The sequence below is a fragment of the Idiotropiscis lumnitzeri genome, chromosome 18, assembly GCF_059441095.1.
Source record: "Idiotropiscis lumnitzeri isolate Australia: NSW breed Sydney's pygmy pipehorse chromosome 18, RoL_Ilum_1.0, whole genome shotgun sequence".
Taxonomy (NCBI): Eukaryota; Metazoa; Chordata; class Actinopteri; order Syngnathiformes; family Syngnathidae; genus Idiotropiscis; species Idiotropiscis lumnitzeri.
This window is the reverse complement of record NC_142408.1, coordinates 12,445,237-12,461,232: the sequence shown is the minus strand read 5'-3', so window position 1 is coordinate 12,461,232 and position 15,996 is coordinate 12,445,237. Positions and strand designations below refer to the sequence as shown.

At 40.1% G+C, this 15,996-nt stretch overlaps 1 protein-coding gene and 1 long non-coding RNA gene across 2 annotated transcripts; one reads left to right on the top strand and one right to left on the bottom strand.

The window, feature by feature from the left end:
* Positions 1-1,769: 1,769 nt before the first annotated feature.
* Positions 1,770-15,968, bottom strand: LOC148319553 (uncharacterized). The gene is made up of 6 exons (XM_088281128.1): positions 15,170-15,968; positions 14,493-14,522; positions 3,233-3,310; positions 3,039-3,149; positions 2,394-2,519; positions 1,770-2,243 (listed from the first exon to the last, which is right to left on the bottom strand). Exons 1-6 carry the CDS (start codon positions 15,822-15,824, stop codon positions 2,047-2,049), a joined length of 1,197 nt encoding a protein of 398 aa, XP_088137254.1. The 5' UTR covers positions 15,825-15,968; the 3' UTR covers positions 1,770-2,046.
* On the top strand, positions 9,826-11,286 carry LOC148319554 (uncharacterized). Its single transcript, XR_015839727.1, has 3 exons — positions 9,826-10,168; positions 10,239-10,354; positions 10,660-11,286. It is a non-coding gene; the product is annotated as an uncharacterized LOC148319554 (long non-coding RNA).
* Positions 15,969-15,996: the final 28 nt, after the last annotated feature.

Here is a 15,996-nt window from a genome sequence, read left to right as displayed (position 1 = left end):
GAATCATCCCTCCTCCGACTGCCAAGACTATGAAGTATTCAATCGCTAGCCCTCCTGTGCACCTCAGGCACTCCCCGACAATGTCATGTTTTCATGTTGAATGAATACTCCCAATAGAAGGCCTCCTGTATTTCAGTATTGTATCCCGTCAGCCTTATTATTGCTTAGTAACGATGTTTCGTTGGATCATGCGCAGTGTAGTGTTGTAATGCCATATGTTGCTGTTTAGCGTCTCACTGTTAACTGGTGATGTTTCGGACTGTGAAGTAGTGATAACTTTCCTTTATTAGGACGCTACTGTATTTGCGATGTTTTAGCTGTAGCTGTTAGTTGGAAAAAAACGGAGAAAAAAAAAAAAAGAAACACCCATATTTTTCTTTGCCTGACTTTCCGCTGTTGCAATGTAAATCCTCTCCGATGGTGAATGGCTTTGCAAGAGTAATAAAAAAAAAAACACATTCATTTCCTCTATCCCTTTCCTCTTATCCAGCCAAACAAGTTGAATATTGCACTATAATAAGTTTGATGTGCTGCAAATGCTTACTTGTGTTTATTTTTTTTTCTATTTATTTGCTGTTCGATAAGATTAACTGTCAAATTGCTTAATTTCTTTCCCAATTTACCAGAGAAAAATATCAGCACATTAGTCTGTCCTTAAATTGTTTAACTTATTGGGAATGTATGTTTGCGAGTGTTGAAGCACAAACAATACTTCCATGTGTAACATATATGTACTAAGGCTGTCGAATAAATTGGCTTCCATTACGTTTAAGACTCTTCACTTATTGATCATGTTTGCTAAATGAACGACGAAAGCAATGGTGACCATACAAGTAAGTAAGTAGTACTCTATATGCAAAACTATTCAACCTTTATGTCTCCTTCAGATTTAAGACTGCTCCAGGTGAAACATTTAAAGGATCCCATGATGAAAAATGACTTTATAATTGTTTGTGTATGAATAGTGCCTGTCCATCCTTTAAGAAAACCAAACAACCTAGTACATTTTTAGTAATCCGTCTACTTCTGAGAATGTGACCGACTCATTCAGAAATTGAGCCCCTGTTACGGAAGAGCGCGCCGATATACTCGCATGTCCGGCCGCTTATGGCCTAATGATTACTTAAAATTATTTTCCATTTTAGTTCTTTGGACCGTGCTTGACATTCAATTTTTTTTCAATTCAATAATGTTGATGATTTCATGATTAAAATTGTTCAAATTTCATAGTTCCTGTTCAAATATGTGGGTGAGAAGCGGGAGAGGCATTGCTTCCTATGTGGCTGAAGAAACTACACACATAAATTGACACGGTCGGTTAATGGCACACAGGATGCATGTCACTATTTGTCATATTTTATTTTTGCCAATAACCAACTTTTATCACACATGTTCTGCACATGCTGATATTCAACATTCATTCTAATATACAGTATTCAACTAATATGGGAGAAATATTTCGTCTCACTGTTCAGCCAGAATAGCTACGGAAGAGGATTAGGGCCAGTGAAGAAATAAAAAATAAACGTTGACAGGATTCTGACTTTAGTCTCTGAATTCTGATTCTTCCATAGTAAGCATAACATATTATGCTAAGGGCAAAAGAGAGAATAAAGCACTTCAACTTGTACTGGTCAGTATGGAGCACAAATTACCAATAATTAATTAATTAAATTATTAATTTCCCCAAAGAACAACTTCTGTCAACAGAATATGCTTTGAGGCTGTCCTCAAGACTGTCAACTGGAAAAAGACTCCCATAACTGCCATTTTCAATGTAAAATATTTTATTAGGCAACATAAGGTTCGGTTTTATGTTCTGTACTCATTTCTGGTTTTATGTTTGTAAATCCATATATAATCGTGGATGAATATATAATTTTTTAAATACAAATCTATTTACAAGTGTCTGCCAGGGGCACATGGAGTGGTCTAAAAAAATATTTAGTTTAAGTCCCGCCCCAAAGGTCAATGTAAAAGGTGAGATTTGGGGAAAAAACAAAACAAAAAAAAACGCTGTAAAGTGTCAAATGCTCCCATCACAGTTCAACTTGTGGATGGTCGGTGTTCATTATTATTTTTAGTTGAAGCTTCCATCACCGTCACCATGCGGCCTAAGAGTCCAAGCAATGACTTTGTGTCCTCCTCCATCCTATGCATGAGCTCTCGACTAAACTGGAAGAACCGTTCGTCTGACCGCTCCAAAAACTCCAAAAGGCCATCGTTTGGTCGCTTCCTTTTTGCTGTGGACAAGAACAATCGAAACAAACAAAGTCATTCCAATGTGTCTTCTCGTACTGACCAGTAGAAGGAGAAAAATAAGAAACCCAACGAGCTGGCTCGGTTTCAAAAGTGCAGAACCCTATTTCCATGCCTAAGCTCATAAATCATACCCCTTTTGGTTGTTGTTGAACTTTCTTTGGAACTGCAGGACGGCGAAGGCGAGTTACAGGGATGTGGTGCTGGTGGTGGTGGAAGGTTGTCGCTGATATCAACTGACATAACCTCAGCAGACAGACCTAAAAAGGACAATGTTGAATAGTTTCAAAGTACAATCAAGTGACGTTTGCCGACATAGTTCAGACATTAGGAATTTCAGGGCAATGGGGAAAAAAAGCTAAACATTGCATGGGGATCTTATATTAAAAAAATGGCAGATCCCAAAACATTTTGTTTTCTGGGTAAATTTTACAGCAAACATTAACAGCTTGAAGTAAAAACTTTTTAGCTCTTATTTGAATCACTGTGTGAGGAAGAGTAAGAACAGTGGAACCTTGTGTTAGGAACGATCCTTTTTTTTTTTTTTTTTAAGATATTTTCAAAATATTTAACTTTTTTAATCTGGTCCCTCTATAGGGCTTTTTGAGCCTTCCATATCCTAGCCAGCGGCACCCTGATGACATTTTTAGACTTAGAGGCAGACGGTATGCTGATGCAGCAGATCCTGGGTGCATTATTTTGGTCAGCCCATAAGATATTATCAATTGATTTACTGTTCATGACCTTCGGCAATGGGAGGAAATCTGAAGAAATCGTACCTCTTCTGGCGTTGTTTGTTGCACTTATTGGTGTATTGCAATGAAGGGGTGGAGATGGCGGTGGTGGTATGTCAGTGTCTGCTTTAATGATGTGATCATCGGTAGACAAACCTAGAAATAACAACCCCAAAACAAAAATGTTTAGAAGACGTAGGAATGAAGGCAGTAAAAAAAATAAAACTCTCAAATCCTACCTGTCCCGGCATAATTTTTTGCAATTTCCGGTGGTGCAACAGCATCAGCTGTAATCTTGGTGTCTTCAATGGACAAATCTAGAAATGACATACCAAATAAAGAAGGGCGTTTAATCATTTTGTGTTTGTAGCTCTGTTGTATATTTAAGTAATACATAAATAGTTGGGATACAATATTACAAACATGTTAACTTATTCACTGTTAGCCATTTTAGAGTCCCTCGTATTGTCAGCTGTTGGAGTCGGGTCACCGTGGAAATGAGAAGTAGTTAGTAGATCAACCTTTAAAAGCCAAACTTACTCCAATGCGTGTTCGTTTTTTTGTGCTCAAGAAGAAAAGGGTCAAATAAAGACTCAACAACTGATTAGAGTTCCGATATTTAGTTTCTTCAATTTCTGGAGTTCAGGAAATAGTACAAAGACAGATATCTGGGCAGCTTTTTCTTAATCTCACGAGAAAACTGCACTCGGGCGAGCACAGTCGAAAAATGCGCGCCATCTTTCAGCCCAGCTTCAGTTTTTATAGGAGTTTTTTTTTGTCAAGGGTAATGTAGGTTGAATCGGTCGTCCTCGCTCGCTCCCACGGCACGGGTCCACGTCCAAGGGAAGGTTTTCCCCAGGTTAGTCATCGTCTGGATAGTTGATGATGGTCGATTCCCGTCTGGTCCCGTAGACTGGCACGCCAAGGCTGGCCTTCTCCGGCGGGCCGTCCCTCCGTCTCTCCGCTGGCATTCTTCTGTAATCTTGTCGGTGTGCATGTGTGCGTGTGTATGCGCAAGTGTATGTGTGTGTATGTGTAAGTGTAGGTGCAGGTGTGTGTATATGTGCCTGTGTATGCGCCTGTGTATGTGCAGGTGTATGTGTAGGTGTAGGTGCAGGTGTATGTATATGTCTGTGTGTGTATGCGTACACTCTAAAAAAGGATTGGTTAAAAAAACTACCAATCTATTTGGTTAAGCTTATTTTGGTTAGATTAACCAATAGATTGGGCGGTCAATGACCAATCCGGTTGTTTATAAGAATACCAAATACATTGGTTATCCAAACAACCAATGAATTTGGTTACAGAAAGGACACTTCACTAGCCCAACTGTTTTGCTACATAGTGTGTAGTGTGCGTCAGACCTACTGAACGAGTATATATTAATTTACAATTTATTTATGTTAATTTAAATTATATTACCTCTATGAATCAACAAGAAATATTGGTACCATTTATGTCATTAATTTAGACATAAATAGTCTGGCGTTGCATTTCACAAACCACGTTGTCGCTCATCGCAAACTTCCATTTTGACTTTTGGATCGAGACGCTACAGGAGTGGGGATTAGAAAACTACGTGGAAAGATTCAAGGGTAAGTATGGAGACTGTTTTTAATGGTTGTACTTCAGCTTGTATTCCCGGGGCTCTCCAAATGGCATGCGCTCCGAGATAAACATCAGACAAGTGTTTAATACTGTTTAATTTACGTATGTATAGCATTTGAAATTAATTACATCTGAGCAGTCTAAACCCTTATTTCAAATGTCCCAAATGTTAACCAGTGTTTGAATCGCTTTACACAATAGTGTTTGCATGGGTAAAATGTTAGAAATGTGTTTGGCCACCATTGGACGCTGGCGCTGTTTCGTCCCGTTGGCACCAAAGGAAGTGAAGAAGACGGAAGGCGGGAGCAGACGAAAGCAGGCTTTAGGCGGTTACTTGCTGTATATGGCGTCGGGGGGGGGCGGTCAGTGTAGAAAGAAGAGTAACTGTTAACATCCGCACGGTATTACATGCCTAGTCCTGAACACAACCTGTAACGGCGAGTCCCTGAAATGTAATTGTATTCTCACGGTAAGTCTTTGTTGTCACTCTCATGCTAGAGCTCTTCGGAGAATGTTTGCTGCGCTGGTTTTGAAAATGTGAAAACGCCCGCCATTAAACGACGGTAATGGCTTTTCCAATGTTTTTCGTCAACTGAGCAATTTTTACTTTCGTGAGAACAGTCAGGAAATAAAACATATAAGGTGTTGGAGTTTTTAACTTTAAATGTACCAAAAGTTTACCAAAATAGTTCGAATTAATTATCTGACTCCATTAATGGTTAACCAAACACAACCTCCATTCTTCCAACAATTATGCGCGCTCGTTTTGAGAGAAAGATGACCAGGATGCCGGCAACTTCACACGGGAGTGGATGGAGATACTGACCAATTGAAACACATACAAATCAAACATAAAAATGGACACGGCTGTCCTTTTTTTTTTATTGTTTCTGAATGAGAGGCTTGCTTTCTACGCTTTTAGTATGTTTGCTTCTAATCTATGAGACTGTTTTTTAGACAGACGGAGGAGAGACAAAAATTGTGATGTTACAGTACCACTGCAACCAGACGGTCATGTACGAGGAACGGGAGGACAGCTCGGATAGGTTGACAGACGCACAGGTGATATTGTTTTATAAAATTTGTGACCAAGACCCCGAGGTTGGTATATATGCGAAATTATTCAATCACACAATTGATTTAGAGAATTTAAGTGATTGATAATAAGGTGGCCAAGCAAAATTTTACGTGTTTGAAGTTGAATGGAGCAGGACACACAATTGGACAAATACCGTGGGATTGGTGTGAAACGAATGTGTCTCTTCCAGCAGGACCCCCGCTTTCCCGTGCAGACGTCTGGTTGTGTTATGGTGGAAAATTTCTATACGACAGGCTGCCGACCAATGCCTCTGGCAGGTGTGCCCTGGTGACTTTAATTATGCCGGTGAGTGTGACACCTGTAGATTTGGACCAGTTAAATTGGGATCAATTAGAGGCGGTACATAAACAATTGTCAAAAACCTTATTAATAATGTTTCAAAATAGGATTGCTTTCGATAGGTTATTGGCTGAAAAACAAGGAGTGTGCGGGATATTTCGGGATCAATGTTGTAGTTTCATCCCAAACAACACGGCACCGGATGGGCGTCTCACCAAGGCATTGGAAGGTTTGCAAACTTTGAACAAGGGGATGAAAAAACATTCAGGTGGAGATTCGGAAATGTGGTCAGGATGGTTGAATGTCTTTGCTAAATGGACAGGTCTGATTAGCTCTATATTAATCTCAGTGGCAGTATTTACAGCTATTATGGTGCTTTGCGGATGTTGTTGTATACCTTGTATCAGATCTCTTACAGTAAAAACCCTCGAGCGCACCTTTGGTCCCTTGCCACCAGGGGGCCAATACATGATGATCCCCGTGTCGGACCCACAGCCGGTTCCTTTGGCCACAGGTCCATAGGGTGCAGCAGCGTAAGTGGTAATGGCCTCAGTTTTCTGAGGCCAGGAGAGGGAATAAAACTTTTATATATCATCTTATAGTTTTACTCTTTACTGTTTTTACATTTTTTCTTTCACACTTTCATTCCCCTCTAGGTATCTAATTCCTTACCCAAAAAGATAATTTCCACTTTCCAATTCCACACCGAGACCCCTCCCTTGGCGCGTCCGCCTTGATTACACTAAGATTTGTGCTGGCAGATCCTTAATTTTGCCTCAATTCAGCCAGCGTATGCCGAAGTTTACAACTGTGGTTCTCTTGATTTTACCATTCAGTCCCCGTGATGTTGTTTCTCCTGGACGTGGCTTACGATCCTGCACCTGTGACGTCAAACACCTCATAGATGTGGATGTTAGCAGTCCGGCATTTATGGAATGCTGTCATGTCCTTAAAAGTTGTCATGTCAGAGTTCGCGTCGTACAGTCATAAAACATCTGTCTTCCACCTTTGTCACATTTAATTCACATCAGTTAATAAATCATCTACAGAACTTTTTAATCCAACTTTATATTTGGTAAACCAATCTCCTATCAAGGCTCATATTTTCTTATGGGGAACACAAATTCCTCTTTATTTATGCTAATGGATCCTTAAAAATATTTCTTCATGCCACATCGTAAGTTGAATCAAATTAACAATAACCTACAGAGAGTAGGCAGCAAAGAAAGTAAACAAAACTATCGTAGACCAAACAACCAGCTATGTTTATCAGCCAAAGGGAACACAGACACACACACCCCCACACACACACAGTGAGGAGCTGAGTGTCATGAAAAGAGACAAACTGGGCTGTGAAGGGATGGGTTGTATGGAAACAAACATAGGGGCCGCGGGCCACTCAGGGCCTCAGTGTTTTCCCCTCCTATTTGTCTGGAATTCATAAGGAAAATAATATTAACTCGGAAAAATCAAAAGTAAAATAAATAATATTATCTGCCAATAGAACAGGAACATTTTACGTGACCAGATTTAGAAAACTACTAAAATAATAGTAGGCCCATATCAATGACAATAGTCTCAAAATAAGTAGTTTTAAACTTGTCAGTTTTCAAACTGTAATATTCCGAACAGTATTCCTAAAACAACTCCACTCTGGATGGCCGCAGCCACGTGCTAACCAGCCGAGCCGAGCACCAACAAGCAAAGTGAGCTCAATCAATAATATAACAAAACTGGAATAACTTTTGCCATTTTCTTTTTGCCTGGAAACCCCTGACATACATGATTGACTACAAATATACGCCAAAGGTTCAACGACCAGTTCAATATCACCCTTTACCAATCTTGTCACTTGCACAACCCTCCACAACATTCAACATCTCCTTTTTCTCACGTGCCTCTCCTTCTTATCCACTTTCACAACCTTCTCAACCTTTTCTTCCAATTTTATGTTTGCCAATGCTGTCGCCACTGTCGCCAATTGATGCACACTAAGTCTGTCCTCCTCCACCATTGCCAATTCTTTTTCCATTTTACCTTTCCGAATCCATTTAGCTTTATCTTTTGCCCCTTTTCAATTGTTTGATGTCATTCAACATTTTCCTCTCTTTCTTTTGCACCTGCTTAGCCAACTTAATCATATCCCATGTGGTCATCCATTTGTAATTTCAACAACACCTTCCGATACCTCTCTTTTGCTCTTTCTTTTTGTTTGTTTATCTTTTTTCTCCTCAATTCCACTCTTTAATTGCGTCTCCAACTTCACATAATGTCCATCAATTTCTTGCCTCACACCATCACTTTCATACGGTTCATCGCAACCGAGCCCCATATCACACTTATCTCCACTCCTCCTGAACAATCCACTCCCGTGCGTCCCAGCCAAATATCAAACAAAACAGTCCAAATTATATCACACCAATCACACTGCTTACACTTGCACACAAATTGCGATACGTAAATCCCAGATTTTACACCGTATCAATACCACATATAGTCTCAGACTATTTTTGTAATAAGTAAATCCCAGATTTTACACCTTATTACGACTTTGCGATACGTAAATCCCAGATTTTACACCGTATCAATACCACATATAGTCTCAGACTATTTTTGTAATAAGTAAATCCCAGATTTTACACCTTATTACGACTTCGCGACACGTAAATCCCAGATTTTACACCGTATCAGAACCACAAATTTAGTAATAAGTAAATCCCAGATTCTACACCTTATTACCGTGATACGTAAATCCCAGATTTTACACCGTATCACCGTGACACGTAAATCCCAGATTTTACACCGTGTCACAATCCACACTTTTAATATTTAATTTCCCAATTATCCCCGTTTTCCTCTGTTACATTTATTTTTCCCCAATTGTGCAGAATTCAGACATGTAGTAACAGGTATTCTGCTTACCTTTTAGATGTGGTACCACCAGAGGAAAACAGGTCTAAGTCGGGATTTCCTTTCCGTTCAACAAGTCGTCACTTGGTGTGGATACGGGTCCCTGACCCTGGGTCCCAGACCCTGTGGTTCTCTTATTCGAAGTCTGTGGATTTCTTTTGTAGTCCTCTCCCTCCGATCACGTCAGGGTCACCATAAATTGTTGGAGTTTTTAACTTTAAATGTACCAAAAGTTTACCAAAATAGTTCGAATTAATTATCTGACTCCATTAATGGTTAACCAAACACAACCTCCATTCTTCCAACAATTATGCGCGCTCGTTTTGAGAGAAAGATGACCAGGATGCCGGCAACTTCACACGGGAGTGGATTTATTCTTAACAGGAGATCTAATACAAAGTCTGAGAGGCCCGGTTACAGCAACCAACAGGAAAAAAAACAACGCCCCCCTAAGTTGCCCAGGATCATTTATACATTACAGCAAACAAAGCCAAGACTTCCTACTCTTCCCCTATTGGCTATGTGTCATCTGCAGTTAACTTTAGCTTTCTCTTAGTGGACGTCTTCTGCCCGCAAGGTGACGTGTCGGCTCTTCCCACGGTGCGCGCCATGGCAGTTGTTTGTGCGCTCCACTGCCGATGAACCACTGGATCTGTTATTCTGCTCTCACGGTCGACCGTGTGACCATCTCACACAACAACAGCCGGGTGGCCTTGATCGGAGTCTGGGACCCTTCTTGTCTGCACACTCAGTTCTCCGACGTGGGGCTCATCCTGCACAAAACACCTGCCACCCATGCATTTCACACCGCCTGGCCTGACCTTTTCTCATGCATTGAATTAAAGCCCAATCAGTATATATCTTTATTGCATTAAACTAAATACATGTCACTTGTAGTCAAGCTTATAAAATCCTTTAAAGGCTAGGGTCGTATACTGCCAAGAAATTGTATTCAAATAAAGCTAGTACACCCGCGATATCAATGTATTAGAAGTGCGTGTGGTTATCAACAACGTTGAAGCCCACAACATTAACTTAGCATATTGGCAATGTCGACGTGTTCAAGCTGCTTGTTTTGGAGGAGGACTGACACCTGCTTCATAAGATAACCTGCGCTGATTTGTGTTCAAGCATTCCCCTCTCTTCCAAACCAGTAAACCTGGGGGAAACACTGAATGATATAAGTTTGCAGTGTATATGCACTGCCGAGAAAATAATACATTTGTTTATTTCTAGGTATTAGTGCTTGGTGTGTGATGCTTGAATCTCAATTAAAAAGGTATAGTATCAAAAGCATAATGTCATGTATAAGGACTGTGTGATAATATATTAGTTTTGTTCTTTTTCAGAGGAAGAAATTGACAAGGAGAGTTTTTCATGTCTTGCTGATGATCTGGTGAAAGACATGTTTCCTAAAGTGGTTCCACGGGCCAAGTTCATCCAAAAACTACAATACTTTCTGAAGGTGTGGCATTAATTTTGGACAGTACATGTATAGAGTTGGTGTGAAGCATGGTTTACATTTGTTTTAAGTGCCATAAAGAAATCTTTCAGGTTTCACATTTTAACAATGACAATGAGGTCTATTTGTGTTACCAAGATGCATGCATGCACACATTCCAGAAGTAAAGTTCATATTGCAAACATTTGTTAAATGCTGACCGAGGTAACGAAATGTTTTTTCAATTATTGTTTTAGTTATTTTGTTAGTTTTCATTAACTAAAATAACTGTCTGTACAATAAACTGTATTTTTCTATTCTCATTCCAGCCTGGAAACAGACCCCCTTGCCTGTCAAAGGGAATGGATGGAGGAATGTGCGAAGAGAGGGGTCACATGCCAGCCCAAGTGGTTGCCTCTGGGACCACAGTCTTGGCAGCAAATATTTTCTACGTCCTTTTATGACGACTAGTTTACCAGTTGGACTCTCTTGTCAAAATTGGATATGATGTGGAATACCCAACAGAAGCTGCTGATGTGTGGATGTTTCTTCAGAGGTGCGTGTGTATGGCATTGCCATACCCTCTGATGTCTTAACTCCAAGGACTCAAGAACTAATTATCAAAACAAAATACAATACAGCTTTATTTATATAGCGCATTTTTCAACAGCTGGAGCTGTAAAAAAAAAAGCGCTTTTGATGTGGTGTAATATTAATTTGTGGGAAATTAGCACACAAATTAAAAGATATAAACACATACAATAGATACCAGAAGAACAACGACAGTCTCATGTCGAGTCGAAAACTAAAGAATAAAAATTTGTCTTGAAATGTGTTTTAAAAGTGGACAGAGAGGGGGCTCACCTAGCATTTAATGGAAGCTCATTCCATAGGGAAGGACTGGCAATTGTAACTTGTGTTTTGTTATCACTGCATTAACTGTTCCAAATGCTATTTACTAAATATTTTGTATACTGTAATGTATTTTATGTATGCATTGTAATATATAGTGTATTGTTTTTTAAATTAAACTGAACTGCATTGGTGCTTTAACCTTGCTCATTTTATTCCAGATACCAGTGTTAAATTCCAAGCCTTCAGTACCAATCAATAATGGTACCATTTTAACCAATTAAAATAGTCATTATGAACCAATATAGATGGTTCCAGTCCAACCAATTTATATTGGTTGCTTGTGCACAAATTAACCAATATCTTGGTCAAAAGGACTGACGTGTATTGGTTGGAACCTACAACCAATAAATATTGGTTAAAAACGCTATCTATTCTCAATTGGTTGTTTTAACCAAAAGATCAGTCGGACACATAACTACCAACTAGATTGGTCAATTTTAACCATTTTTTTGGTTAATCTCACCAATCCTTTTTTAGAGTGTATGTGCATATGCTCCGATCTCCAATTGTTATGTCTTTCGGAATGTGTTTTTCTTTTGATAGCGTCTGTGTGAGTCCTCCAGTGCCCAATTTGGTATGTTTGCATCGCTACAGCCAATGTGGAGAATGCGCTTCGTCGTATTTGTCCATGAAGTGCTGTGAATGTGAGGACAGCTCATGGAAATGCTATGTGCGCAAATCTATTCTCACTACTGAGAATTTCAATAAAGTTCACACATTTAAACTAAGTACTATAAATTTAGCATATGAGAATAATATAATAAATCAGTAAACATCAGGACTACAATCCCAGTCATTCTTGTGACCCGTGCTTCTAGTTTCATTTGATAAATGCATCTTGTGCATCAATGTTTAAAATATTCAGTAAATATGAACCTGCTAACTTTAATAATCAACATTCTGTCCCGTATGTATTGAAAATAATGCCAGTAATCGTAATGGGCGATAAACCAAAAATTTACCGTTACCGAAATGTATTAGAATGACCGACATCATTTTGCCCATGTCGGTAAATTCGGTGTTTAAAAAAAAAAAGTATTTTCTGTCTGCGGCTACAGCGCGTGTCGTCACGTGACTCCACCCTTCTGAACAAGAATGTAAACTGGATGCGTTCGTAGCTAGCGATTCAAATCCTGAAGCGGCTGACACGGCTGCAGACGAAGTAACGTTCGTTGAAATTGTTCCTGTCGCGCTTGTCCCGAAAAGAAATTGGACATCTGTCGTTTGCAAATGTTTTGGGTTCCATAAAGACGATGTTTGAGCAAAAGAACTACAAAGTGCGTCGTAAGCGCCTGAAACAGCGCGTCCAACCTTTTCTTTTTCACCACCCACAACACAACCATGCTGTTGACTTGGAGCTTGTGCTAAAAGTTCAAAGTGAGAAGCAAGGTTGGCCAAGTGACAACAGCCCACTAACGGAGGCAACACCATATGAAAGAACGTCTCAGTGGTGGACGCGATAGCCTAGCACATAGCTCAAGATAGAGCTCCTCTAGTAACAGTGGAGCGCACAGGATTTAAACGCCTCATGAACGTAGCCGACAAGAGGTACGAAAATATTTGCAGCAAACAGCACTTCCGATATGGACAACATCGGGACGGGAGCTTAGACATGTCAAGCATTTTGCATCCACATCCGACTTGTGGTCGAGTTGCAACATGGATCCCTGTTTGAGCCTGAATGTGCAGTACATAGACGACAAGTGGCGACCGCGCACCAGAGTACTCGAGACGGCACATTTTCCTGATGAAGCACACGCGCTTATTTGGCATTGGCATTTTTTTCATTTTATTTAGCATTTTGTTTACAGGCGACTAGCTCCTTTGCACATGGCATTATTTATATTGTTTACAAGATACCTTTACACAAATCTAGGCCTTTGCAAATGGCATTACAGCATCTCGGCACAATCTATTTGCAGGAAAAGATTTTGTGAGAGGTACCCTTTTTCTCCTATTCTTTGTGACATTGTTCAAGTCATGCAAAGCAAGTTATTTTGAATGTTTTTTCAAATGTTTTTTGTGCTTTTATTTTTCATTGAAAGTAATGTGTACTAGTTGGTCAATAAAAAAAAGCAGTTAATATGCATTTCCTGCATTTATTTTGATTTTGGTCCTCAGGGGGAATTTATTGTGCATTTATCGTCATTGAGGTAAAATTGCCCAATTTATCGCGATATTGATTTTAGGTCATATCGCCCAGCCCTACTTCACAGCCTATTTAGAATATTTTCAATGATGTTTCAATACCCTCAAAATATGACAATACAAGCACGGACGGAACTTATGAAAAGAACGAGTACACCCTCTTTGCTCTTCAGAAAAAAAGTTTGCTTCTAGATTTTTCCATTCTTTAGTAATCAGCAGAAAAAACATGGGCTTGTTTCACCCAAAACACTGGTTTCAGACCAGAACGCTGATAAAACGAGAATCATAATTTCAATGTGAGCAGCAATCAGTTCACAAACCCAATTGGAAAAAGGACACCATTTGCTAAAATCAATAGCGCCTCTGCCTAATGCAGCCAAGAAGTGCAATTGATTTGACCTCAATTGATGCAATTAATTTGAAAGAATTAATCATTAAACAAAAATAACAAAGTTAACTTTTTAACTAAAACTTTTTCAAACATTTTTGATTGCTCACAGTTAAATATGTGAAGTGGAATAAACTATGTAACTATTATGCTAACTTACATAACACCCAGCTCTACGAGAAAATATGACAGCTTCCCAACAGAGCATACAGAACTGGTCTGCAACTGTGTGATTGTTTTCAACACAAGCGCTATATAATGAACGCGTAAAACTAATCGCAACTACTGTCCTTGCTTGAAACATATTGACTGGGTAAACTGTTAGGACCTCTGACCTTTCCACCAGAAATGCTGAATGCACTGCAGTGCATCAGGTCCATGGAATTCTTACGTTTTGTTTTTTACCCCCTGTGTCTAAGCATTGTGTTAATGTTCAAAATGACAGCAACTTACACTAATATTGAACTATTCAGCAATAAATGCCTCATTCTTGAAGAACAGTTGGCTTTCTACACAACTGTATTTCAATGTTGTCCATTAAGGCGGTGCTTGTAAATGGGTTGGGACTTTTTCACTTGTCTTGCGCGTTTCCACCATCAAGGCTGAGCAATTGGGGACAACTGTTCAGTTTCTTGCTCAAGGACACTTGGACATGGGCATAATATACATTATGACATGACTAGATTAAAATACAGTACAGTCGTGACTTACCATTCCCTGCGGACGGGTCAATGATGCTCTTAAAGGATTTTATACATTTGACTATAAAGGATTTAATACGATTGACTACAAGTTACATGTATTTCGTTTAATGCAATAAAGATATTTGCTGATTGTGCTTTGATTCGATGTGCAGTGGAAGGTCAGGGCAGGCTGTGTGTAATGCGTAGGTGGCAGATATTTTTTGTACAGGACGAGCCGCACTTCTGATAACGGGGGTACTGACGCAGGCCTCCCGCCATCAAGGCGCTGCTGTGTGAGATTGGACGAGCCGACACGTCATCCTGCGGGCAGAAGACATCCACTAAGAGAAAGCTAAAGTTAACTGCAGATGACACATAGCCAATAGTAGAATAGTAGGTTATCTTTGTTTTGTTTGCTGAAATGTATAATTGATCCTGGGCAACTCGGGGGGGCGTCGTCCTCTGTTGGGTACAGGGACGCGCAGAGCTGTAATGGTAGGGACCCGAGCCCCAGATTTGTATTAGATCTCCTGTTAGGAATAAATCCGCTCCCGTGTGAAGTTGCCGGCTTCCTGGTCATCTTTCTCTCAAAAACGAGCGCGCATAATTGTTGGATGAATGTAGGTCGTGTTTGGTTAACCATTAATGGAGTCAGATAATTAATTCAAACTTTTGGTACATTTAAAGTGAAAAACCCAACACTCTCCAGTATTACAGTGGCAGGACTGACGTGCTCCATCAACGAGGGTGAGCGTGTGCTGCCGAGCACAGACTCCATCATTTCATAAAAAGGAATTTGTGCCAGGTCACACATTTGTAGGTGCTTCTTCTTGTCCCGGTATTCCATTTTCAATTTCTTCAACTTGTTGTTGATCTGCTCCGTGGTTCGGTTGAAGCCCGAACTGGCCATCTCCAGTCGTATGAACTCAATCATCATCTTGGCCCTGCCTGCAAATTTGTTTCGTGACTCAGGAGACGACCACAGTGCAATGAGACAACCCGTCTCCTCCACGGACCACTCTTGCTTCTGCTTGGCTTCAACGCTTCGCCCTCGGCTGTTGCGTCTATGGCCATATATGGCTTCCATCTGACCGAACCATTTCCAATCGCTTCTGTACAAACTTCCACGGCAACTGTGGTCCTTTATGGCTTTGTAGTCACTCTTCATCTTTTTCAGTTTTTCTCTGCAAGTCTGAGAACTGCGATTAAACCCGTGCGTGGCCATTTGCTGGGAAAGTTCCCGGTAGACATTTTCAGTCCGGGGTCCGTTCAGCTCCTGCTGTATCCTTTCCTCAGCCACTAATTTCAAGAAACGAGAAACCTCGCTTTCTGACCACCGAGTGAACTTTCGTGTAGCCATGACACTTACTGAATAACTGTAAAAGAACCATCTGAAGATTGTTATAAAAATGGAGACTTGTACCTGGGTATGCGCGTCTTGTCGCACAGTGATGACGTTATTGTTGCTAGTTCGTGACTATTACGTCATTGACCGCCCTCTAAAATTGTGCTTTGGTTTACAATCTTACACA

Excerpts from the sequence above, each read along its gene's own strand:
- LOC148319553 (XM_088281128.1), bottom strand. The coding sequence starts at position 15,824 with ATGGCTACACGAAAGTTCACTCGGTGGTCAGAAAGCGAGGTTTCTCGT. Across the intron at positions 14,523-15,169 it reads TCCTGCCACTGTAATACTGG|AGAGCATCATTGACCCGTCC; the intron begins AGAGTGTTGGGT and ends TAAAATCCTTTA. Across the intron at positions 2,244-2,393 it reads TTCAACAACAACCAAAAGGG|CAAAAAGGAAGCGACCAAAC; the intron begins GTATGATTTATG and ends TCTTGTCCACAG.